The sequence below is a fragment of the Mus caroli genome, unplaced genomic scaffold, assembly GCF_978045245.1.
Source record: "Mus caroli unplaced genomic scaffold, Mus_caroli_1 scaffold_9, whole genome shotgun sequence".
In the NCBI taxonomy this organism is placed as follows: Eukaryota; Metazoa; Chordata; class Mammalia; order Rodentia; family Muridae; genus Mus; species Mus caroli.
Window position 1 is genome coordinate 43,489,208 of NW_028227264.1, and position 27,373 is coordinate 43,516,580.

Below are 27,373 nucleotides of genomic sequence, written 5' to 3' on the forward strand. Positions count from 1 at the left end.
GCCTTCAACTCAGGGACCTTTAGAACACACTGCTGCAGCTCAGAACAACAGGGATATTTGCAGCCAACATGTCTAGTGTCCAATCTGCAGAACTCATGCATCCAAGGGTTACCATGACTGCTACCTAAAACGCTATGAAAAAAATTGTTTTATATAACTTGCAGTTCTCAGGACTGAACTCTGGTTGTTGTACTGTAGTGAGTCCCTAAAGGTGGTATACTCCTCGTTGACTATCACCAAGGTGGAGGCTACTTTATTTTCTGGACATAGCAGCTGCCGACATTTGTTAAGGAACTGTGCTGAAGATGAGATTTTCCACGAGTCATGACCTCATGCACAGTGGGGCTTTAGAGCCACTCTCCAGCTAAATGAGGGGCATGGCTCTGATTTTTCTCTCCCTGTCGTTTCAGAATGGGTCGCTTGTGTCAGGTCCAACTTCCTGGTCTTGTGCTACCTCCATGACGTGAAGAACATCTTGCAGCTTCATGACCTGACAACTGGTGCTCTCCTCAAGACCTTCCCCCTGGATGTGGGCAGCGTGGTGGGGTACAGTGGGCGCAAGAAGGACTCTGAGATCTTCTACCAGTTCACGTCCTTCCTATCTCCAGGTGAGGGCTTCTTCCTGGTGGTGATGTGGAATTTCTCCTGGGAAATCACAGTGTGACGTTCTGTTTGTGCCTAACACAGGCTATACTCTAGACAGAATCCCTTAGAGAAAAACAGTTATTCAGAACAAAGGGAAATAAAAAGCTATGTCACTAACTCTTCTGCCGGGGGTGGGAACAGCCCTTGTTCTCAGTGCCAACAAATCAAATGTAATTGTCTTTAAAGAAAAAAAAAAAAAGATTTATTTGTTAATTTTATTATGAGAGTACACTATAGCTGTTCAGATGGTTGTGAGCCTTCATGTGGTGGTTGGGAATTGAATTTTTAGGACCTCTGCTCGCTCTGGTCAACCCTGCTTGCTCAGGCCCAAAGATTTATTTATTATTATACATAAGTACACTGTAGCTGACTTCAGATGCATCCGATCTCATTATGGATGGTTGTGAGCCACCATGTGGTTGCTGGGATTTGAACTCAGGACCTTCAGAAGAACAGTCAGTGCTCTTACCCGCTGAGCCATCTCGCCAGCCCCAAAAGTCTTAGTTAGGTTTTTTGTTCCTGTGAAGAGACACCAATACCACAAAAACTTTTTTTTGTTGTTTTTTGTTTTTTCAAGACAGGGTTTCTCTATATAGCTCTGGCTGTCCTGGAACTCACTTTGTAGACCAGGCTGGCCTCAAACTCAGAAATCTGCCTGCCTCTGCCTCCTAAGTGCTGGGATTAAAGGCGTGCGCCACCACGCCCGGCTTCACAAAAACTTTTATTAAAGAAAACATTTCATTGGGGCCGGTTTACAGTTCAGGGGTTTAGTCCAGTATCTGCATGGCAGGAAACATGGCAGCCTGCAGGCAGACACCATGTGGGAGAAGGAACTGAGAGTTCTACATCTATTGGCAGGCCCTAGGAAGTAAACTGGCTTGAGCTTTTGAGACCTCAGAGCCCACTTCCTAGTTATGTATTTCCTCCAACAAAGAAAGCCACACCTGCAACAAGCCTGCATCTCTTGATGGTGCCACTTTCTCTGGCCTATGGGTGTCATCATTGTTATGCAAACCACCATAGTAAGTCTTAGTCCTGGCCTTGATCTGCACAAAAATTCACAGTGCAGATAGCAACAGCAAACCCCATGAGCAGCCACATCCAGCCTACAGAATGCCTCCTAGATGAATCTCACCCTCATAAAAAATAAATAAAATAAAATAAAAAAATGTGTGTTATCCTGGATCTATTGGGGAAGGGAAATATTTCTAAGATGATATTTTACATTTCCTGACATGAGTTAACTTTTCCTAAAATATAATAATATCATTGTGTACTTTCTGCAAGGCTGGTCATATTCCTCTTGTTTGCATAGAGGTTCACCTCCACTGTGTAGCATCATAGCCACATGTATGCCGTGGTTTAGCCCAGGAGTCTGCTCGGTCGTCAGTTTGTAGGTGACCATCCTCCTCTGGGGATGTGACAGGATGGGCAGTGATGTCTCATCTGGATGCAGTTCTGTTTGACCCTCTGGGTCCGTATGACATCTTACCTTACCACTGTGACAGGCTGCTGACAGGGCTGTTAGAACCTGAAGAGTGATATTGTGGGTAGGTCTGGGGTGCATAAGGGCACTTCCCCAAGTGCCTTTCAGGGGACTGAGAGGAGCTAGAAAAAGCCAGAGAGAAAGCTGCCCAGAGCCAGCACCAAGAGGACATCAGGTACCCCGCCTCTCCCCAGAGCCCAGAGCCCAGAGCTCAGCGGTAGCTGTTAGAAGAGGGAGGCACCCATCCCTAATGTCTTTCTCAAGGTCTCACGGTCTAGGCATTTACTCTAAACATGTTATATTTCTAAATGAATGAAGGACACAGGAACACAGGGTGGGGGTGACTCATCAGCTCTTAATAAAAGCCAGGGCCCCAAAGGCCCATAACCTCTCCAGTGACCCCATGTGACCATTTATTTCAGGAACAGGCTCATCATTATCTGGGGCAAAGGGCTCACTGTCTTAGTGGGAAGTGTTGGTTCTGTGCCAAACGGTGAGATACTGCCTGTGTCTGTGGCTCTGCCGGTTGGAAAGAAAAGTGTTCCTTGTCGCGGGCTGCCAGCTGCTTCTGAGGAAGCTTTCATTTGTTACTGTGATGCTTTGTCTGTCTCCCTGTCTCCTCTCGTTCATTTTCCCCATCCTTCCCTTCTCTCTTAACGCTATCTGATCCCTAAAGCCAGAAAGTGGGGTTTCCAGACTTAGGCCTTCTAAAGCCACGTGCAAAGCAGCCATCAGAGAACGCATAGTTGCCTCTCAAGAAAGCAGGGACTGCTTCCAAACACAGTTACGTTGCTCAAAGATGTCCTGCCCGTGCCTGTCTGCAGGTCAGCTGTTCACTATGCAGTCAGTAGCACAGGCAGAGGATAAGCAGAGCTCAGCTTCCTGCTGTGAGCAGGAAACATCCAGCAAGGGCACCAGCTGACCCTTATCCAATGGAGGTACTTGGTCAGGACACATTTGGAGCCCAGCCCGTTTGTGACTTGTGCACTTCAGGCCGCACTTGGGGAGAAGCTGGCAGCCAGACCAGTCTAGAACAGGACACAATGATTCCCTGTGACACAAACCAGTTGGTATTTGAACTGATTAATTCTGTACTTGTAGAAGCTTAGAGGTTGAGGTTAGCTTCAGCCAGACTTGAACAAGACAGTATCTTCCAGGCCTGGCTCTGGGAGGTGGGGAGGAGAAAGCCTTTCACATGTGGTTTGGAAGAGAAACCTTTAAGTGCCTTGGCCTGGGTGCTTTGTGTGTTGTCATTTCCCCTCCCCCTCAATCACCCCCCCCCCCAGTCCTCTTTTTATAGCCTTAAGTCCTGCCCTGCCTCAGCTTCAGAACCCCATTGCCTTCTCTTCGCGTGAGCAGGGTTACAGATCCCCCTGGCCCTTCTTCCCTAGCTTTTCCCAGAGCGCTCTCTTCTCTAACTCCTTCTGAAAGAACCTAGTGGGAAAACCCCCACTCAATTCCTGTTCGGCGCGCACCCAAGAATCATGAACAGACGACCAACTTGATGTAAGAACACGAGGTAGTTTAATGACGGAGCTTCAGGCCGACACATATCTCCCGCAGGAGACAGGTGTTGACCACATGGTGGAGCCATATTGGCGGAGCTCCGGGTTGAAACATATCTCTCGCAGGAGACAGTGGTTTCGACCACAAGGCTTGGAAGCTAGGGACTTTTATAGAAAAGGGGTGGGGCCAGGGGAGGAATTGGTGCGGTTTCACATGATTGGTCCATTTAAACATCAACAGACTGTCAGAAGGGCAGGAGATAGGGAGTCAGGACATGTAACGATGGGCCTGCCCAGGCATGTCCTGGCCTGTTTTACTATGTTCTCAGCCCCAGGTTTCAAAGCTCACAAACAACTCTTTGGGCTATTTGACATACATTACATGAATCACAGGTCTCAAGTTTTATTTCCTTTCACTTCTCCCCTCTCCACCCACACCCCTGGTCTCCTTGCCTGTGAGAGTACTTCCGTTGAGGAACAACTTAAGGCCAGACACGCCTTTTGACCTTAAGGGACTTCTGTAATCAACTTCTACTTTAAATCTTCAATTCATTTCCTAGACAGCCTTCTGCTGTTTGTGATCCAGAATGCTTTCTTCCAGCACAGTTTCCCTGTCCCTGTGTGACCTAAATCAGGTGGGACATGATGTATAAGTAGGTCACAGTGGTTCATACTATAGTAGTAAGACTGTGCAATGGGCTAACCTGGGCTACCCGAGCTGACTGTGCATAGGGAATATTGATAAAATGCCTTTGTCATTGCAACCATCAAGCTGACCCCCCTCCTCCCTCGTGGAACCGTTTGTGGGCCCTTATAGAGAATGGACGGAAGTACATACGTGAAGCTCTTTTTAATGGCCACCAGTCTCAGTTGTCTACTTCATTCTGTGTTAGAATTGTGTCTGAGCTTTGGTGTATAAACAGGAATGTAGAATGTCTCCTCTCCTTTGTCTTTCATTAAGGAATTTAATTCCCGTTCCCTGGTGGCTTGCCTGAGTTCACTGAGCTCTTAATTCTGGCTCCTAAACCCTTCCTTATTTGTGTCGACATCAAGGCGAGTCCAGTGATCATGTGGCACAGGCCTGCTCTTTATTCCATCTTATTTCTTATTTATTCTTCTCTCATACAGTACATTCCAGCAGCAACAAAATCCCTCACTAACTCTCATGCAGTTATATACATGTACTGAGTGTTGGTTCTCACGTTGCTAGGGAAATGCCTACATTGAGGGGTGGGGAGGGTTGAGGGGACGGAGAGCTGCTGTTTTAATCCATGATCAGTCCGTCTCTCTCAGTCCTGTGGGACTCCTATTTGGCTTCTGGTTTCCCAGCAAGCACTGAGATCCCAGGATCAGTTTTCCTGACACTTGACAATGTCTACTTAAAGTATGTGAGGTACCATTTCCACACCAGCCTCTCTGGCTCATTCCTCAACATGGCACTACTCTTGTCTTGTTTCTCTGGCTTAAATATTAAGAGAGATATACTAATTCCAGGAATTAGAACTTTTATTATTGATTACATAAACTGGTATTCCATATATATTAGTATTTTGCATTGTGCACAATGACTGGGACAGAGTTGAACATGTGATTCTGAAAGGTCTTGTGATGGCTCACCTTTGGTTCCTGACTGCTGCCTACATGTGTGTCCATGGTTAGGTGTGAGTCAGGTAGCAGAAGCCCCAAAGGGATTAGTCAAGAGACCCTGACTGGTTGTAGACCTTGAGTAGGGGCAGTGAGGGGCAGGGCCAGCGTTCCCATGTGACCTGGCTTGGAGAAACCTTGTTGACATCAGTGTTAATTACTTTTCTGATTGCTGTGACAAGCCACTTGACAGGAAAGCAAAGGCAGTGGAAAGATTTCTTTGGGCTACCAGTTGTGTGCCCGAGCCCCACATTCTGTGGCTGTGGTGATTTGAGTGAGAATGGCCCCACAGGCTCATTTATTTGAATACTTGGCTCCGTTCATAGAACTGTTTGGGAAAGAGTTGCGAGCTTATTGGAAGATATGAGTCACAGGAGCGGAATTTGAGGCTTCAAAAAAACCCATGGATTGCCTGCTGTCTCTTTGTCTCATGGTCATAGATCAAGGTGTGAGCTCTGGGCCGCTCTGTCACTCTGCCTTCATGTTCTCTAACCCTCTGACATTGTGAACCAGATTACACTTTAAGTTGCCTTGGTCATCACAGTGAGGAAGGAAGGCCTGATGGTCAGCGCCTTGCTCATGCTAGGGCAGACCAGGCAGCATAGAGAAATGAATGCCGATACTCTCGGCCTACAGTCCAGGGCCACAGTTTGTGGCATGGTGCTGCCCACCCTTGGGATAGGTCTTCCTTTCTCAACTAAACCTCTCCAAGCAATCTCTCCACAGACACCCAGGACATGGCTCCTAAGTTGCTGCAAATGCATCAAGTTGACAGTAAATATTAACACCATGGTGCTGTAGGAGTGGAAGCAGTCGGTGCCGATGGGGATACTTGCCATTTCTCCAGGGTACTGCTCACATCCGACTCTCCTCACGAAGCTTGGCACAGCCACCCGAGTGGTGATGGGCAAGGACCCTGATGGCTGCTACCCTCGGGTGGTGTGTAGCACCCTTGTGGCCTGTGTGCTCCACTTTGAGAGTGACCTGAGGCTTTCTTCCCTCTAGGTGTCATTTACCACTGCGATCTTACCAAAGAGGAACTGGAACCCATGGTTTTCCGAGAGGTGACGGTGAAGGGAATCGATGCTGCTGATTACCAGACAATCCAGGTATGGAAGAAATGGTCTCTTTGACGGGAGACGGGAAATCTGACGTTCGGGATGCTGTTCCCATTCCGCTTCGTCAAAAGGCGCAGAGCTAACCCATAGTAATACAGAGGACAGATATGTTTGGTGCTCCTGCTGTCTCTAGGCACAGGGCCAGGTCCTTAGGTTGCAGTAGTTCCTGTAGTTATGGCCCTCACAGTCTTTGGGTTCTCTCTGTGTCTGTCTGCCTCTGTGAAGTAGTGATTGCCAAGCTCAGGTCTTTACAAGATTTGCTCTGTGTAGTGTCTCCCGATTCAGTTTGAAGTTTGTATGTTTCTGCTGAGCCAGCTGGTGCTCACGGCACATCTGAATGAATGGGCAAACTAAAAACTTGTCAAGGGCTGGAGAGATGGCTCAGTGGCTAAGAGCACTGACTGCTCTTCTGAAGGTCCTGAGTTCAAATCCCAGCAACCACATGGTGGCTCACAACCATCCCTAATGAGATCTGATGCCCTCTTCTAGGGTGTTGACAACAGCTACAGTGTACTTACATATAATAAATAAATCTTTAAAAAAAAAAAGAAAGAAAGAAAAAAACTTGTCAAGACAACATGCACTCGGTCCCTGATCATTCTTTCAGGCTAAGTCTCACCTCCACCCACCCCCACCCCGCCCCTTTTTGGCTTATTTAGCTTCCTGATGCTAGTGAGGCTTCCGGAGAAAGCACTGCTGTGTGGAGGAGGGGGCGCTCCAACTGGGAGGCTGAATCACGCAGGCTGCAGATCAGGATCCAGAATATTGAGAAGACCAGTCCGGTGGTCGTCATGCATACCCTTAACCCCAGCACTCCAGGAGGAGGCAGGTGGATCTGTCTCTGAGCTTGAGGCCAGCTTGGTCTACCAATTGAGGTCCAAGACAGCTGAGACTACACAGAGAAACTCTGTCTTGAAAAACCATAAAAGAGGAGAGTGTAGTAGACCTTATATTCGGGTACTTGACTGCCTCCAAGGGTGGTTCCCTGACATGATGGAGTGGTGCTTTACCTTCAATTGTCTGGAACTAGGTTACTTGATGGCTAGATATAGACCCTAAGTAGAAATGTATTTACAAAACCGGGTGGGAGCTGGATTGGGTATAGGATTGCGGTTTACCATCTGTGTCCTGTGTTAACTGCCAGCAAGCTGGTCTTCTGTTGATTGGAGAACAGCTGTGCCCATGTGTTCATATACTGGCTGCTGAGTATTTTGACTGAAGGGCTGCACCACAGACTACGGCCCATTATACATGTCCTAATTTATTTAGTATGTTAGGACCTTTAAGAAAGTCTGCTGGATTATAATCTGTGTGGGTAGTGTTTAAAGTCAGAAGCACCAGGCTTATTATATCAGAAGCCCTTTCAGACAGGAGTGACTTTGCCTTGTACATATTGAGTGGCCTTGGGCAAGGCACACAGCCTTTCTGTCACTGCTTCCAACTCTAAGTAGTGTTCGGGATCCCTTTGGAGTTATTAGAAGCCACTGTGTATTGTGAAGTAACATATAGATTGAATACAGTCTTGTTCAATAGGAATAACTGTAGTGTTTGTGATTTTTCTACATCACTTTGATTGTTAGACACTCAGCTTCATTGCTAGTTGGGTATCTGGGAGGGTTTCCACCCCGCATGCATATAACATGGCTCTGTAAGGTATATTCCTATCAGCTGTTACATTTGACTTTCTTCTAGTCCTTCCTGGGCATCCCCGGTGAGGACGGTATATGTATTCATTTTCAGTTCTAAATGCTGGATTTGGAGAGGGGACAGGGAAAGCTGAAGAACAGAGCAGCTAGATTTCCAGGAGACAGTGTGCCTGGTCGTGCCACTGTAAGACTCAGAGTCTCTGTCCCCAGTGCTCTGTGACTCAAGGCTGCTCTGACATTGACCTTGTCAGATACTTAGAGCATTACATAGGTAAACTCTTAAGGACAAGCCTGGGCTAGCACACTGGCTTGCAGAGGGCAGCACACTGCTCAATGTTCTGTGCCTGTCACAGGCATCATACTAATTGTCACCACTCTGTGGAGCTCTGTTGTTTCAGGCCCATTTTCAGGGGTCTGGGTTTACATTTATGCAGTAGAGACGGGACGCAGATGTGCGCATGGCTTGATGAGGCTCTCAGCGGTGTTTCCAACAGTCACTTCCCAAAGCTCTAGGGAGGGCTTTGTGCGAGAGTGAAAAGCATCCTCATGGTGCATAGTAAAGTGGTAAGTCGAGGCAGCAGGTCTGGGAAAACTCATTTTGTTTCCAGCGATTCTGGGAATGACTTGAATTTGTGTTTTTTCTTGGTGTGATTTGAATACACTTCCCTGACTACTTCTCTTCTATAGGTAAAATGTGTGACCATGTAGATGTGTAGATTAGCCTATAGGGTTGATGCAGATGTGTAGAGTGGCCAATAGGGTTGGCAACCACTAACTAATAGTGTTCATGACCTACCTCCTAGAGGTACCATCTTCCTGGAGATGCAGCAGCAGAAGGACCAAACGAGATGGAGAGGGGAAGGGCAAGGAGACAGCCGGCTAAGCCATCCCATACACACTGGGGAGGGGGTGTTTGTGGAGGAGGTCTGCATTTCACAAGGCCTGTGCATTTTGCCTGGGAAGGTGAAGGGCCTGGTGTTGAGTTTTATCCTCAGACACAGAACACTGTCTGTGTTGCTTTTATCCATCCTGGTGGCAGCTCTGGGAAAACTGACCACAGAAACACTTTTTCTTATTAGCTGACTTAAGTTACTGTTCAAAGCAACAGGGGAACAAGTCTCAGAATCAGATCCTGGAGAACTCATTGTCTCTCTCTCTCTCCTCGTCTGTGATCCGTGTAAGAATTTTAGTTTTAGGTGGGTTTATTAAATCTCTAGTTAATTTATTATCTCCTTTGCTTTTTACTGTAAAACAACCACATCGGGTTGATCAGAACCTGTCTGCCCAAGTCTTTTCCAGAGAAGCTAAGATACATTAGCGATGCCATCTCGTGAAACAGATTGGGGAACCTGCCTGAGAATCTTACCCACACATATTGCCAGTAATACACGTCTTTCTCTTTTAACAAAAATGAAAGAAAGTTTAGACTCTCAGTAAGTAGATACTGAGGGACTGTTTGTTTGAATGCAGACATTCCATATGTTGGCACTATTCTCTGGGAAATGTTGGCAAGCCCAAGGATTGAAACACACCAAGATCTGAAAAGATGCTACTTCCCTGGTCCAGAGAAAGATGACATTGTATGTGGAACATTCCTGGCCAGGGGCTGGGAGAAGCCCTCTTACCGGTGGAGACTGGGGAGGAGAGTGAGTGGTTTTACAATCACTGACGTTTAGGACCTCCTGTCATGTAGAATGTGCTTCTGCTTTTGCACTGCTGCGAGATCCATAATTTCACAGTCAGTGTGAGAAGCTGAGCCTCAGCGTGCTGTGTGCTCATGGTGCCGCTGGCCCGTGTCATCAGTGGATGGAATTGTGTGCTGTGGTTGAACGGGGCATAACAAAGAAATGGAGCGTAGCCAGAATTCACTTTCTGGCTTCTCAGAGTCTCATTGTGGTTCAGCCAGCTGAGAGATTGGTTTTTTCCCCCTCAGACTAAAATGAAAGAAAAAAAAAAATCCATAAACCTGAAAATGGACCAGGAGCTGAATATACGCCAACTATTCTCTTTCCTTAATAGCCTCACATTGTGTAAAAGATGAGATAAATTAGAAGAACCCCTGTATCCATATTTTATGAGCAGGTGCAGGCAATAGTAAGGATTTTAAGCATTCAGCCATGGTGTCACTGCCTGTGCCTCTTGTCCTTTATACTTAGTAGGACACTTTCTTAGCGTGACCGTCCTCACAGTGGTCTGCTGTGTACCTCAATCTCAGCCTTGACCATTTGTGTTTGCCAACATGCCTTGGAATCACAGTAGTGGGGTATCTTTTCTGTTTTGTTTTGTTATGTTTTCTTTTGTGGGTTTCTCTGTGTCGCCGTAGCTGTCCTGGGACTTGCTCTGAAGACCAGGCTGGCCTTGCTTGAACTCACAGAGATCTACCTACCTCTGCCTCATGCTGGAGTTAAAGGTGTGCACTGTCATCACCCCCAGCATCTGCTTTTTTAAGTTAGCTTTGGACTTTGTTTTTACATTTAGGTTTCTATGACCTCAGTAATAACTGATGTGTGGTGCTAGCATACAGGCTCTGCTGTTGCGAGGACATGTTCTTGAGCATGGATAAGCTTTTTGATGCCATGAAGTGTTGCTCCAAGTTCATAGTGCGGCCCACCCGCATCCATGTGAGCTGTCTGCTGTACTAGTGATAATCTTTTTCCGTAACACTGGGTCTGTATACTCAGGCCTTGGTTAGAAACAGGGAGGGGCCGTGGCAAGATAACTCAGCCAGGGAAGGTGCTTGTTGATAAGCCTGGCACCCTGAGCTTGGTCTCTGGAACCCACATGCTGGAAGGAAAGAACTGATTTCCATAAGCTGTTCTCTGACCCCCCCTTGCCATGTCTCTGTCTCTGTCACTCTCTCTCTCTCTCTCTCTCTCTCTCTCTCTCTCTCTCACACACACACACACACACACACACACACACACACACGATGTAACAGTTTTTTTTTATTTTTAATTTTTAATATTTTTATTACATATTTTCCTCAATTACATTTCCAATGCTATCCCAAAAGTCCCCCATAGCGCCCCCCACTTCCCTACCCACCCATTCCCATTCTTTTGGCCCTGGCATTCCCCTATATTGGGGCATATAAAGTTTGCAAGTCCAATGGGCCTCTCTTTCCATTGATGGCCGACTAGGCCATCTTTCCATAGATATGCCGCTAGAGACAAGAGCTCCGGGGTTCTGGTTAGTACATCATGTTGTTCCAACATAGGGTTGCAGATCCCTTTAGCTCCTTGGTTACTTTCTCTAGCTTCTCCATTGGGAGCCCTGTGATACATCCAATAGCTGACTGTGAACATCCACTCCTGTGTTTGCTAGGCCCCGGCATCATCTCACAAGAGACAGCTATATTTGGGTCCTTTCAGCAAAATCTTGCTAGTGTATGCAATGGTGTCAGCGTTTAGAAGCTGATTATGGGATGGATCCCTGGATACAGCAGTCTCTAAATGGTCCATCCTTTCATCACAGCTACTAACTTTGTCTCTGTAACTCCTTCCCTGGGTGTTTTGTTCCCAATTCTAAGAAGGTGCACAGTGTCCACACTTTGGTCTTCATTCTTCTTGAGTTTCATGCGTTTAGCAAATTGTATCTTATATCTTGGGTGTCCTAAGTTTTGGGCTAATATCCACTTATCAGTGAATACATATTGTGTGAGTTCTTTTGTGATTGTGTTACTTCACTCAAGATGATGCCCTCCAGGTCCATCCATTTGGCTAGGAATTTCATAAATTCATTCTTTTTAATAGCTGAGTAGTACTCCATTGTGTAAATGTACCATAATTTCTGTATCCATTCCTCTGTTGAGGGACATCTGGGTTCTTTCCAGCTTCTGGCTATTATAAATAGGGCTGCTATGAACATAGTGGAGCATGTGTCCTTTTTACTGGTTGGGACATCTTCTGGACGATGTAACAGTTTTGAAGGTGGCTTAGAGAAGGGTGAAGGGCAGTGTTTTCATGGAGCACTGAGGTCTCACTGTGCTTCAGAATTCACTGTGGCAGTGACCTGGAATGCTATGAGTTGTTCTCAGTTGGCTGCCCCTGCATTTGCATTCACCTGTACAGTGATGTCGTCCTGCATAAACAGATGTCTGTAGTGCTTTGGCATTCTGGATGAGGGTGTAATACCCCTGTGCAGAGAGGCCTGCCCTTCTCTTGTCTGTGCAGATCTGAAGTGTTAAAACAACGTAGCCGAAAGGATGGTAAGGGTCTCTGTTTCTGTACGATAGAGAAACATGTTACGTGCCCATTCTGTGGCCAGTGCTTTCTCATCACTTTGTATCAGCCTGGAAATGTATAACCCACAGTATGAAAGTATCAAGGTAGCCTTGAGAACATAGACAGCCCTCAGTGAGTAACCATATAAAATCTGCACTGTGGGTCACATAATCTCAGAAAACAATAAAAAGCACGTGTTCTTTCATGTATTTCATCTAGCCCATAGTAAGTCTCTATATGTGAACAGATTCCATGCGGGTGCAGTATAGCATGAAAAAGAGAACAGGGGTTGTAGAAGAGGTCGAGAAGAGACTGAATGCACTAACAGACACAAGGTACCAGAGGATATACGGTCATTGCTTTCTAGTTCCAGTTCCGACATGCAATTTTGTTTGGTTTTGGTGGTGGATAAGTACCAAAAATATATTCAATACCAAAAGTGTAAAATCTAATGTTAAACTGTGGCTTTTGTTCCAAATGCCTGTTCTAGCTGGGTAAAAGTTCATTGAACTTGTATCGACTTTAGGGTTGTCTAGTTTTGGTGTGTAGTGTTTATTAATTTGTAAGTTTTTTATGATAAGGTTTATGACATTAAAATTGAAAATAAAAATACAAAGTCTGTGTCATGAAATGTTCTAGGCTGAACTTCTCTGGGCTTCTCTGAACTTTGTTCTGAGGAAATGGTTCTGTATTAGATTATGAGTTTCAGTGGGTCCAGGAGAACAGTGGCTTCCACTGGTGCCTTAGAATAAGGGGAGGGGACCAGGTAAAGAAACCTGTTGGTTGTCCTGGATGATGTGGGACGTGGCGCCATGGCCCAGCACAGTGGGGATTTTGTTTTGCAGGCTTACTTTACGGAGTTGTTAGTGTATCAGACAGCAACTGATTTAATCTGAATGGCTTAGATCTGTCTGTTTATTGTTTAACAATACATAGTTCATATTTGATGCTACAACTGTCAGGTCAAACTGAACTTAAACCTAGCACCACCACCAGTGATAGTTGTTTGTGCTGTAGCTGTCTTCACCCTTACTTAGTGTATGAAATATTTAGTAATTCAGATATCTGCATGTATTACTGAATTTGGTGTTCTGTGTGATAAAGCCTCTTATGCAGGTTTACTGCTTCCCTGAGAGTTGTGGCTTTGAGGAGTGTAAAGGCTGTCGGTGGTGAGCTCTGCTCATGCTGGGGCAGGTACACTTAAGCTCCACCTTGCTGTCTCGGAAAGCAGTGCCATCCTGTCTGCTCCGTAGCAAAGTGGAAAACATTGGTTCGTCATGTGTCTGCCGCTAGTGTCTGTTCCTAACCATTTTAATAATTGTTTTTTAAAGATGGGATCAGTCTGGATGTGGTCTCAGCACTCAGACAGGAGGATCTTTTAAGTTTGAAGCTAGCCTTCATCCTTTCACAAACCAAAAACAAAAAAGCCAAAATGGCTTTCAGTGTAGACACAGCTCTGAACACCTGGGGAAAGTGAATCAAAAATGTTCATGGCTTGAAGGTCACAGGCGAGAGCACAGGAGCCCAGTCCTCTTCTGTTGCATGGCCACACATAGCGTAATGTCTCATGCCTGCTGGGGTCTGGCCATGCTATATCTATTCTTTAGCCCACCCCAGCTGAGCTGTGCATTAGAAAGAAGCATAGATCATATCTGCTGGCATGTTATGGGTAAAGAGTGAGGCTGAGTTACAAGGAGGTATGAGATGTCGTTTAAATCATACGGGAGATATGAGCCCAGCCCAAAACAACAGAACTGGTTGTGGGGGATACCGCATAGCAGCTTTCCACAAAAGATAAAACAGGAGTCAACTAGGTACTTACTTGATACAGACCTGCTTGAAACCAGAGCACTGCATGCCCCCTGGTGGCCAGGTGCCTAAGTCTCACCCTTAGAGCCAAGGGAACAAATAAAGACCCATAGAAAAATTGAAACCTATTGATTTCTTCTTTGACCCACTCATCCTTCAGTACTGAGGTGTTTATCCACACTGATTTTGTGTACTTACTAGAGATGTGTTTGCTCTCGTTTTAAGTTTTATTGACTTGTGGTCAGACCGGACGCACAGAGTTACCTAAAGTTTTCTGAGTTTGAGATTTGTTTTGTGTCCCGGAGTGTGGTCTGTTTTAGAGAAGTTCCGGCACGCCGCTGAGTAGAGAGTGGAATATTCCATAGATGTCCATTTGATGTAGGATAATAGTTTGATTCTGATGTGGTCCAGATGACCTTTCTGTTGGGGAAGGCGGGGTATTGAGATCACCTGCTGCTACCCAGTTGGATTTGCTCTGTGCCTTTAATCTCAGGGGTGTGCCTTTTGTGTGGAACTGGGTGCTCCAGAGTTTGGTGCACATATGTTTAGAATGGCAGTGTCTTCTTGGTTAATGGTTCCCTTAATTGGGATTAATTGTCCTTTACTTCTTCCAGTGAGTTTTGGTTTGAAGTCTGTTTCATTAGATATTACAACAGCAGCGCCCACTTGCTTCCCGGTTCCCCTTGCTTCAATCACCCTCTCCCATCCTTTCACCATAAGGTGGAATCTGGTTTTGAAATCAGGATCGTTGATATTAGCAAACACACACTACAAAGACAAAAGCACTTTGTGTGTGTGTGTATATATATATGCTCCTGCTTGTGTGGGTGTATACATGTGAGTGCATGTACACGTATGTACATGTGGAGGGTGGGGGTTGACACATCCTTCGTTGTCAGTCACGTGGCACTTTACTCTTGAGGCAGGGTTTCCCACTAAACCTGGACCGCGCTCTCTCAGCTAGGCTAGCTGGCCGGCGTGTCTCACGAATCCACTGTCCGCTGCCCTAACCCGATCCCAGCGCTGGACTTACAGACACACGTGGCCTTTAGGACGATGCTGGAAGTGAAAACTGAGATGCTTGTGCCTATGTATCAGGCAGTTTCAATTGAGTCATCTCGTCCCGACACAAGCACTTGACAAGGATGTGCTTCTCCTACAAAGCAATACGGTTGTGGTTGGAGGATATAGGCACATTTGAGGCAGGAGGTGAGTTCTGAAGGGTTGTCCAGGTCAGGGAGGAAGCAGGGGGAGCCAGTGTCCTCATGGCTGTGAAGGATGTGAACAGGATCCCTCCAGGGAGAGGCCTCATGTTAGGAACGGCGGCACGGCACATGAGCCTACAGGCTTATGCTGGGCCCCTGGTTTCAGACTTTCTCCATTGGTTTCTTTTCTGCATAGTATATATGACCCGTCCTGGGGTCTGGCGCTCAGGACAGAGCTGTGGCTTCTTAGGTTTGAGTTTGGTTTGTCAGTGTCCGTGTAGAGCTCACACATGGAGAGGGTCTCAGTCTCTAGAATGGCTGTGCTGAGAGGAGGTGGCGCCCAGTGGGGGCCTGAGCGGAGAGGAAGCTGCCTACCCGTGGAAGGAACTAAGTCAGCCCTCCCTATTGGCCCCGGCATGTGTGCTTGTCACTGTCTGTCATAGACTGAAGCAAGGAGGCCACTCCAACTTGGACGTGTCGCCTCTGACAGTAAGATGAAGAAGCATCTAACTTTACTGCCTCAGCTATTGTGTGTAACAGGAAAGATAAGCTGATAAGATGCTTTCTGCTTACCTGCATTTAGAGGTGGTCTGACGGAACTCTCTCACATGAGAGGAGTAGACTGAAGTCCATTCTTTGTAAGTGCTTATCAGACGTAATGTCAGACCCAGGCTAGGGCTCGGAACTGCAGACCTGTGGGAATCCTACATCAGCTCTCAACAAGCTCAAAGTGCACCTTTGGGGTTTGTTTTCTCCACCTCTGATAATGCAGAGCGGGGAAATAATGCAGTCCCACTAATGGGACTCTGGACTTCCTAAATTCTCTCTCTTGCCTCGAAAACTGTCTCTCTGCCCAGGGCCTAAGACGTACTTCATTACTTCTCGTGGAACTTTGTAACTATTAGAAGTATTCTCCGTGTAATGGGAGTCAAACCCCACAAATTTACATTTTGTAAATACGTTATATATGACATGAACCATTTTGAGTGACAGATACTTTCATAGTGTTTTCATGTTCACCTGCTCATACTAATAGAGTCTTCACTGGCTTACCATTTGCATTTCCATAGCCACACAGCACGCTCACACTTACTTGTGGTTCTTTATGTAAGTTTGTAGATCTTGATCACCACGTGGCAGCTTTGAGCCTCTGTGTACCTCTTTATCTGTCGTTTCCTCCCTCCTGGTGCTAAGATGAAGAGAAATAGGCTCAGCTTATGAAAACTAGCGAAGGCCTCAGCTCCTTGCACAGTGAGTGTGGGGAGCATCCAGGCAGGTGGCCCTCTCTCTGGTTCCACCATGCAGGCCTACATCCACTCTGGTGTGTGTCCACATAGCTCTGCCTTCCAATAAGTGACATGGGGTAAAGAATTAAGAGGACCCGGACAGTACAGAAACAAATTCTGACAGATGGAACTTAAGGTCTTCCTCATCCAGAAGCCTGGTCAGGAGGCAGCTGGGGTGGCCCTGGCTCTTCTCTGTCAGTAAGTCCCAGGGGGACATTGCAGTGGCCATGTGTAGGGGACATTGAAGTGGCCATGTGTACACCTGCTTTACCTTCCTGCTCTGCTGTCTTTTAGGGTAAAATGAGAGAAGAGACGGAGCCTAATGTGGGCTCCTAACCTGCTCTCTGGGTTCTCTCTCTCCCTTCCTCTCTGCTTTGCCTGGGTTTACGTGGATGGTGATGGATGGATGACCAGGGTTGAGTATAAATATCCCAACTGTTGGGGATATTCCGTTGCCTCCCTGGAGGAAGGGCTAGGACGAGCATATCAGACATTGGACTGAGAAAGGGGATGAAAATTTTTCCGTTTCCAAAAGTGTAATCCCTTGATTATGTTAAGTGTTGTGTGCTTAGAGAGGTGGTCTCGCTCATTTCAGCTCATGCCTGGTGTTAGACAAAAGTACAGCACAGATGTGCTGTCCTGGTTATACACATGGAAGGCTGTGTGAGTTCCTGCTGGACACTCCAGGTCCTGGTTATACACATGGAAGTCTGTGTGAGTCCCTGCTGGACACTCCAGGTCCTGGGCATTTTGTTCCAAGAGGCTTGACTTCTGATGTTCACAGACAGTAAAGTGTGAGCTGAGTTCTCGGAGCCTGCCTTCACCTAGCTGAACTCAGGAGTCATCCCCGGCCAGGGTCCAGGTTCACTTCTCTGAATGAGAAGGTTACTTCCCTTCTCATTCTCAGATTTGTTCCATTTTCTAAAACTCTGTAATGTTCTCCTATGGCTCCTGCCCTTGGGAGGTCATCCTGAGCCAAAGACAGGCAGGCAAAGGGCACCAGCTGTCGTCACTTAGCAATACAGTGTGCATGTTACACACTGCATGCCAGGTTCTGTGCCCGTGAACGTCGTCTTGCCCCAGTTCTTTGGAGGAACACTTGGGGTGAGTTGTTCTGAGAAGCTGGTCCGGCTCCTCTTGTCAGGCTCTCAGTCAAATGCTCAGATGCCTTGGCATGATGCTTTTAGGTCCTCGTGTAGAAGTTGATGCCCAACACTGGGGCTTTATCAACACCCTAGAAACAGTTTCTTCATTTGCCTTGGTTGGTGTTTCAAAAGAAAGACTCATAAACTCAGGTTGCGCTGGTAAGTATGCCCACGTTAACTCTCTACCAGGGTCTGCTAAGTTAAACCATAGGTGACACGGCATCACCCGGCCTCAGCTGCACACATAGATAAGTGTGTGTGCATGTGTGTGTGTGTGCGTGTGTGTGTGTGTGTGTAGGAGCATATTTGCATATTTGAGTGTGCTTGCAAGCATGTTTTTAAATGGGATATAATTAGTTCAAGTAGTGCTTGATTCTGATTCTTTACAAGAAAGTCGTTTGGGATACAATTGGAAAGATCATTTACACATGCTTGCTGTCTGCAAGTACAGCTTTTCTGCATATGGCTGATATGCATAAGCCATATCTATCCATTCCAAAGTTTAAATATTTCGAAAAGACTGGGATGGAGCACAGATGATCTGAATCATGGGTGACATGATCTCTGGTTATTTTAGAACTGCTGGCTCTGACACCTGCCCAGAAGCCTCCAAGGTAGGAGAACTGGCAGAGTAGTCTGGGCATTGTTGGGGCTACCGCTGCTCTTTCTTCGGCCAGCCCACAGGCAGCTGTCAGTGATGCTCCGCCCTTCCATCAGGAAATTCGTCAGCATTGATGAGCACAGGTAGGATGGAGGAGAGCATCCTACAATTCCCAGGGGAGGGGTAGGCACCCTTGCCCTTATGAAACAGAAATAAACATCCACAGTGCACACTAGGAGGAGTCTCTGAATACAGTAAAAACCTGCAACCAAGAATGGCTGAGGGAACGCTCCATTTTGGAAGCACTGAAATGGAAATCTTAGGGCTAACAAGGACTTAACCATGCAAAAATGGGATGCAGACAGCTCAGACTGTTAAAGCAAAGGCCCTGCAAATAAAGTACTTGCCTGCAAAAGGGACCCTGAGACTCAGCCAAAGGAGGTTTGGTTTTCACCTGCCTTTAGCTCTGTCCCTCTGGTTCCCCGGCCCTCCCCATCCTTCCCCATGTCCTTTGTCCCTCATGCCTTTGGGGAGTACTACTTCCTGGAACTTCTCTGTCCTCTGCAGTCACTGGGTTTCCCCAGCTGCAAGGCTCAGAGCAGTTAATGTATATTTGGTGTGGGATAAGAGAAGGACTATCTTCAACACCTAGACTGCCTTAAATATGTTCTTTTGTCAGTCAGAGGAATTAGCTATCTAGGGGGCTCTGCCCTGGGGTAACATGGGTAGACTGCAGCAGTGTCTTGTAACCTCACAGGATTGAGAGTTCTCAGTGCATAGGTGAGTCCTTAATGTGACCCTGTAGCAAGCTGACTTCCCTGCCAGGGTTGGTTCTCACAGACAGATTAGCCCATTCTGAGCTCACTCAGAGGGAAGAGAAGATGACTGCTTGCCTTTGTTTCCTAGGCTACTGTGACTTCTTAACCAATAGCTGGCCTTACAGTCATGTTCCTCAGCTAGTTGTCCAGCCTAGAGTAGCATGCACAGCCCCCACAGCCTGGCTGTGGTCCTCTCTCTGCTTCATCCCCTGCCACTCTTCCTCCTGTCTATTGGAGTGCAGCCATACTGACCACCTTGTTTTGTTACACACACACACCATGCACACACCACCCTTGCCTGGCCACATATTCACTCCCTTTGTCAGAGTGTCAGATGTCCTTGTGGGCCACAGCAGCCCTTCCTTCCTGTGTCCGGCTTTTATTGTTTTTTCATTGCTGTGGATGTGAGCTATTCTTCACATTCTTCCTTCCGGGTAGAGTGCAGTCTGACACCCCTCTGTATGCTCAGAGCACAGAAGGGTATGCAGAAAGGCTCGACAGAATGAGAGCAGCCATGACAGGTGATGGGCTGGAAAACACACTCATTGCCAGAAGCCTCGAAACACTGGGCTGTTCCTTTCTGCAACATTTGACCTCCCGGTCTTGTCCACTCAGAACAGCCTGAAAAGGAAAAACAAACGTTTGCCACAGTTGTACTGCAGAATTAGCTGTTGTAAGCTCTAGTCTTTAGAAATTGTTTTTGGCATACTTTATAACCAAAGCAGGAAAGGTGCTGCTTCACTTTAAGAGAATCAAAACAGGACGTTTTTAAAATGATTCTTAGCATTGTGTGTCTTGTAAAATGCCCTCCTTTGTGGATTTAGCCTAAGTGAGGTCCCAAAGTCACCCCAAGCAGGGATGCGAAGGATGCCAATACCAACAACTTATCTCAGGGTCCCTTTTGCAGCTATAGCGACACATCCTGATGTAAGTAATGAGGAGTTGCAGCATGAGAGCCCCCTCTTCAAGTGAATGAGAAGGAATGGGGGAGCAGCGAGGGGCTGCGGGACCAGAGAACTCTCTCACAGACCCTTTAAGCACCGTGCCTTTTATCTGACAGTGTTGGCCGTGCGGAGGCTACATGGAAAGATGGAATTTACTGGGGAAAATAACCAACATGTCTAGCAGTTTGATGGGGGTGGGGAAGAGTTGTCAGGTCCCGAGGAGCCCCTAGAGGAGCATGGAAGACTGCTCTGGAATGGGGGCATCGTAGGAAGTTGCTCCAAAGAGAGCCGCCTGCCCAGCAGAGAAGCAAGAATATAGCTAGCGTTAGTGATCAGGGCCTGTGTGGGTTCCAAATGGCATCATCTACCTGCCAGGTCCTCAGAGAGCTGCAGACATGAGAGCTGATGTGGGCATAGCGGTCACTGAACCCAGGGTCACATTCAGAACTCTAGTAGTGTGTGAGGAGGAAAACGTATCAAAGGACACCAATGTTTAATAAGGTACCGGGAAGGAAGAAGAACCAGGGAAGCATGCGCAGCAGATGCCAGGGAGAAGAGGTTGGGGCAGGGGGGTGGGGGTGGTGGTGGTGGTCTGATGAACAGTGATAGGGGCATCAATCCGTCACCAGACTTAGCCATGAGCATTTGGCCACACGTGAAACCCTTGAATGCTGGGAGCAGAGGAGGGAGGGGGCACTGTAGGCAGGGTTGGCAAGACTGCTTGCTTCCAGTGTACCAGGGCTTTGTGTTAACTGTCAGGGATGCTGTATGAAACTTATTCGGAGGGGGTTTTATACAGTGTGTGCTAGCTTTATAGGCAGCTTTTCCGTACCCCCTGAAATTCTTATCTATCATCAGGACAGCATCCGATGTTCCATTCAAGGCTGCCATGAGATTCCCTTATTCATCTTTGGCTTTTCATTTCCTTGATGGTTACCGCTGCAGATTTAAAAAAAAAAAAAAGAAAGAAAAGGCTGTGCGATTAAAAGTATATCTTTTCGTCCTGCTAATCCTCAGGGTAAGGATACAGTTTCACTAGCCGTCTCTAGACGATCAATCAAGAGGATTTGGCCGTGTGTCCTCCAAGCAGGAATTCTGAACTTGGTGATTTGCTATCCTCTCCCAGCAACCCTTTCTCCTCCCCGCTGGTGAGCTGCCTCCTGGAAACTGCCCGTGCAGCTGCCTCCACACCTCCAGACAGTCCCTTCTCATTGACCGCAGCCTGCCTCACGTTTCTCAGTGGGGGACTGCAGAGCAGAGTGGAGCTCCTGGGCTCCTGAGGCTGTTCCTTAACTTGAAGCCTCTCATCATGAACTCCTCTTTCTTGTGGCTCACCTGGAGGCTCTATGCTGATGGTTTATGTCATCCAAGAGATTCAGATCAGAAGATCATAGCAGCCGTAGGTGTGTCTGATCCTGGCCATTTGTTTTCTGCAAGGGAAACTATGTTGTGTTTGCTTGCCCCTTGGTTTATATGGAATATGCAGATAGAGTATCGGTCATTGGATGTTATGCTGGGGTTGTATCTCTAGTACACTTGGCAGAGCTAGCCATTCAGGGCCACTCTTTATGGCGGCTTGTTTAATGCCTCCCATTCTGCCATGAACTGCACAAAGCCTGTTCCCTTCTCTTCTGTCTAGCATCTGTTCTCTTTAATAGTTCACCCTCTTAACTAGCAGCCACAAGAATTTAAAGCCACACAGTTCCCTTCTGTTCTGTAATCGACATTCTAGTCAGAGCATTTGGGTTATTCCTTTATTTTTCTAATACAATAAATAAGTGTTCTGCTATAGTTTTGAGGTAATGAGGGTTTGAAATGAATTTCAGTATTCTTGCTGGGCTTTTATGATGCAGGTGCAGTCTCTTGCAATAAATTACCAGAGTTAAACAGTTCAAGATCCATAAAGCTCTCTGCCCTGGCATCGCTAAATTAATAGGTTAACGGCTACACATAAGGAAAATGTCAGATGTTAAAAAATTTTTATTAGTAATAAGCTGGGAATTTGTGACCTTAAAAAGCTTGTATAATCCTTTACAGCCCTCAGCCAGAGCTAATTTTATTATTTCCAGCCTGCAAAGCATTATATGGCCAGACTCTAGGCTACTGTATTTGTGTGGACTTTTAATGAAAGACCATTTAAAATACTTACATTGCTTAATTGAATACAGGGCCCACATGGGATATGCATCGATGCATTTATCTAGTGAATGGTTTCTAAGCACAGACTCAGTACCACCCTAAAATCAGAGACAAAGAAATAGACAACTGTAGAAAAGGCTCTGACATAGGTCTCAGGAGCAGCCCCTGAAGGAAGGGCCAAGAGATTGACTGGTCCCTTATTTATAGTAGCTAAGAATGTAGAGTCAAAAACCCCACTTAGATCGCAGCCCCATCATTTCCAGGATATGTGACTTGGGCCAGTTAACCTTCTTACCCGTTTTCTTTGCTTCTCTCTTGTATTTCTTTCTTTCCTGTTCTTTGAGACAGACTCTCACTATGTAGTTCAGGCTGCTCTTCACCCAATGTTCCTCTCTGAGCCGGGAATCCAGGCTTTAGATCACACCTAGGAGGCTACTTACCTCCATGTGCCAGAGTGGCCCCAGGCAGATCCAAAGCATAGACCTCCTGTGGACTAAAAGGAGGGTATCTTCAAGTCCTTAAACTAATACATGGCACGCTGTAATCAGTGCAAGGGGCTTAGACCATGAGCCAGTGTACATTTAAACAAAACTACAAATGAAGGAAAACCTTTTGTGAAAAACATAAAAACTGGCGGGTAGATTAGTGTTGGCTTTTATTTTGTGCTATGATGTGGGTTGGTGGGTGACAGAGGACAACTTGTTGGGGTTGTCTCAGATTACTTTAGCTTTTGTCAAGTTGACATAAACTCTCCCGCACAGCTTGGGTCCCAGGGTCATCAGGCTTGGCAGCAGGCACTCTACCTGCTGAGCCATCTTGGCAGCCCCTAGTGTTTGTTTTTAAACATCAGACACTGGGTTTGATTAGCTTGCATAGGAATTTACCGTCGCTAGATCCAGTCTCCAGGGTCCTCCGGAGTGAATGGTCAGTACACCATTTGAAGTTTCTTTCTCTGGCTTACTAGAAATACCAAGCAAAGAATACACCTGCCTGATCTGTATTATTGCAGTGCCTGCAGCTGAATTTCAGGGGGAGGGGTCAATATAATGAGCGGCGGCTAACAATGGCTAAGTATTTGTTCAGTTGTAACTCCTCGGTGGAGGGATGTGGCATTGGGTTTGAGGCTTATGGGACAGCTGCTTCTCTAGACAGGGCATTGGAACTAGGAAAGAATTAACAAGCGCAAGGGCAGAGTCTTGGCTCTGGAGAGGATGGGGAGTCACCACATTAGAGGGAGGCTTAGGGGCTGGAGAGGTGGCTCAGGGGTTAAGAGCACCTGGTAGGCAGGGAGTTCCAGCTCCCTCTTCTGCCCAACATACACACACTAAAATTTAAAAACAAAATTTACAAGGGGAGCCTGAGAGGTAAATCCAGGAATCCAGGAAAGCTCAGGGTCTAAAAGTAGGAGTCCCGTTGGAAGGCTGTGCTGCCATGCCAGGGGCCAGAAGTGGTTTGAGCCCCAGGAACGAGCTGGCCTGGGTGTTTTGGTACTAGAATGTTTATTCAGTGTACAGTTCTCCTATTATTCATTTAGCAGACACTGATTGATGGTAAGTGGTGCCAGCCTCATAACCCTGGATGATGGGTGAAACCTTCTCCTCTTATGGAAGAGCAGAGGGCACCCGTGCACGCTGGGGGCAGGTCTTTGGATGTGATCTTTTCCAGAGCAGCCATGTTACCTGATTAAAACCCCTTTGCAATGGCAGGATCCTGGGCAGAATCTGCCTTTTCCTTGAAAAAACTGCCTCCTCTCTCCCTCTCCTCCCCCACCCCCCAGAGTAGGGCGTATCCTATGTCTGACTAATTCTGTCAATCCTTTTCTGATAAGTCACTTTGCCTCTCAATTAGATATCACTATTTGGGATTAAAGGTGTGTAGCATGTCCACATTCCAGCTGGATCACACAGACTTAGGACTTCAGATGTTATCCCTTGCCAGGGCAGCCATGTTGGTGGATTAAAATTCCTCTATAATTTTGACCACCACAAAACCTACATACACATGCACATACACAGACACACATAAATAAAAATAATTGAATCTTTTTTTTTTAATCTTTCAACCTGAATTGGTTGTAGATGTTCAGTTACTGAAGTTGGAACGGCTTCTCCGTGAGTTTCTCTCCAGCAGTTTTTATCTTATCTGTGAAATGAATCGTATCTGTCTTAAAAATACTACTGACACTTTTACTAGAAGGGTGTAGCAATATCTGGTGAGATTTCCATTGTGTAATAATTTGTTTCTCCGGGCTGGAGAGATGGCTTAGCAGTTAAGAGCACTGACTGTTCTTCCAGAGGTCCTGAGTTCAATTCCCAGCAACCACATGGTGGCTCACAACCATCTATAACGGGATCTTATGCCCTCTTCTGGTGTTTCTGAAGACAGCAACAGTGCACTCATATACATAATAAATCTTTAAAACAATTTTTTTCAAAAAAAATAATTTGTTCCTCAATACAGTGGCACTGGCCGTCTGGAGTGGGACGGGCTTTCTGAGATTCACTGTAAAATGGTGATCACTGTGTCTGTGGCAAGCATGGCTTTTAAAGGGCTTCAGAGACTCTGCGTTTTAAGAGCATGGTGATTACAGAGCAAACAAGAGCAAGCACCCCCAACACAGGGACATTTGTCCTATGGCTGCCCTAGACGCTGTCAGTCACTGTGTTGAAGAGGAGAGAAATGATTTTGCCCAATGCACACCTGACCAGGCATTTGCAACATTTTGTAATGGAATAGAGAAAGCTGTGGACAGAGAGGTGAGAGGCTGTTACCAGGCACTGATGCTTAGCAGCCATCTATTTTCATGGACTTTACCTTGTTGCTTGTCAGATGAACAGATGAAGTACTGGGCTGACCTAGTATACCTGAAGCACTTTAAAAAAAAAAAAAAGATTTATTTATTCAGCAACCACATTGGGGGAAAAAAAAAAGCTAAAGATTTATTTACTTATAATATGTGAGTACACTGTAGCTGTCATCAGACATTTCAGAAGAGGGAGTCAGATCTCATTATGGATGGTTGTAAGCTGTTGCGGCCCGCCCGCAGTCCACAACACGAACGGTTCACTGAGAAAGGCAGTTCAGGCTGAAAAGAGAGGAAACTAGACGGGGCGGAAGAAACAATGGAGTCAAGACAACAAATTCTGATCAAGACTCAATTTTACTAATTCCAGACACTAGTTATAAAGGAAGGGGGAGGGAACCCAACTTCCCGCCAAGTAACTCAGGGTCCAGTAGCAGGACGAACACGTGTGTGACTCCAGGCAGCAAAGGCAGGTTCCAGCAGTGGGCGTGGCAGGACGAATGAGCCGGTAGCTCCACCCTTGAGCAGGCAGGTTCCAGGCTGGGGGAAGGGAGGCCACATTTCCCCCCATTAGATAACAAAACAAAAATAAAAAAAAAAAGGGGGTGGCCTGTGGCAGAAAAATTATCTATGTTCAATAGTTTTGCCTGAGTTTTTTAGGGCTAAAGAAAAAACTTGTTTCCGTGGGATTCCCTAACTTTTCTAATGGTAAACTGTATCTGGCTAAGACTGTCTTTAAAGCACTGACTGAATAGCAGCGCTGGGCTGTAGGCTCTGACTTTATAATGCTAATTAGTGCTGAATAGGTAGCTACCTGTTTGCATTAAGTAGGGCGTTGGTACCCTAGCTGAGTTTAACTAAATGATTTAGAATAACACTGAGCTGATAATCCTCTGCAATTTTGGGTGACAGGCAGGGGAACAGGGAGAAGGGGTTAAGACTGGCTGGCTCCTAGTACAAGGCCAATTGGCTTTTTTATTTTTTGGGTGGGAGGCAGTGAAGGGCTTGCCCTTACGACAGCAAGGTCTCCAATCTCTCTCCCCCCTATTAATTAAGTTTAAATAGGCAATGCTTAACAGAGGTGATCAAATGATTCTTTTCATCCATAGATGAGTGGGCCTTTAACCTTGACTTGGGTGGACATTGACCTGATTTGAAGGAGGTTGGTATCTGACTCCAGCTAAAAACCAAAAATACTTAAGGCTCTGCCTCCCCTCCCCAAAAGATACCAAGAGCCACAGATGTGAGTTGTTACAATGTGGCCTCCCTTCCTTCTTCCACCTAAGCAGTTTTCTAAAAAACTGCGGCACACCGCCTGTCTCCGTATCTAGTTCCGATTAACGAACTACTGACCCCAAGCAGAAACAGTGTTGGGTCAGCACTGCTTCAAACTTGATTCGTATCCTACCGCATCCTCAGCAACACTTTACAAAACTGAAATTTTTTAGGCTAGCGCTAGCATGTGTACCTGTCCGTTGCTCCGATGCTCCTCCGATACGAAGATCCTTTCCTTTCTTGTGGAGCTCCACACAGCAGTCGTTTCTCTTAGCATCCCTCTGCCATTCTTCAGGTCCCTGTTCTGGCGCCAACTGTTGCGGCCCGCCCGCAGTCCACAACACGAACGGTTCACTGAGAAAGGCAGTTCAGGCTGAAAAGAGAGGAAACTAGACGGGGCGGAAGAAACAATGGAGTCAAGACAACAAATTCTGATCAAGACTCAATTTTACTAATTCCAGACACTAGTTATAAAGGAAGGGGGAGGGAACCCAACTTCCCGCCAAGTAACTCAGGGTCCAGTAACAGGACGAACACGTGTGTGACTCCAGGCAGCAAAGGCAGGTTCCAGCAGTGGGCGTGGCAGGACAAATGAGCCGGTAGCTCCACCCTTGAGCAGGCAGGTTCCAGGCTGGGGGAAGGGAGGCCACAGTAAGCCACCATGTAGTTGCTGGGATTTGAACTTCGAACCTTCAGAAGAGCAGTCAGTGCTGTTACTCGCTGAGCCATCTCTCCAGCCCCCTGCAGCACTTTAAAGTCCCAGGATTTGGAATTACCATAGGGGAGAAGAAACTGGGGCAGCCTCTGTTTCCCCAACTTTTTGAGTGTGAACATGCCTGCTCATCTTCTACCAGAGTTCTTGGCAGCATACTGGCTGCTTCCGCCAGGGATGGCTGGTCCTCATGTTTGTCATTGTAATTGGTCCTGGCTACTTCCACCAGCTGAGCTCATTTGATTTCTACGTTAGCTTATGTGGAAGTGACAGTCACACAGGTCCTCTAATGGCCTAGATGGCTGGGGTCTGGTCCTCCACTGAGAATGCCCTAGGAAACCCCATCTCAGGACAGTAAGCTCCTACTGC

General features: G+C 46.6%; 1 protein-coding gene across 1 annotated transcript in view; it reads left to right on the top strand.

Annotated features, from left to right (window-relative positions):
• Prep (prolyl endopeptidase) overlaps positions 1 to 27,373 on the top strand; it is a 97,696-nt gene that overhangs the window by 55,805 nt on the left and 14,518 nt on the right. Inside the window, exons 9-10 of the mRNA XM_021174398.3 lie at positions 411 to 608; positions 6,286 to 6,389. Coding sequence (XP_021030057.1) covers positions 411 to 608; positions 6,286 to 6,389 — 302 coding nt within the window. The remainder of the gene's footprint in view (positions 1 to 410; positions 609 to 6,285; positions 6,390 to 27,373) is intronic.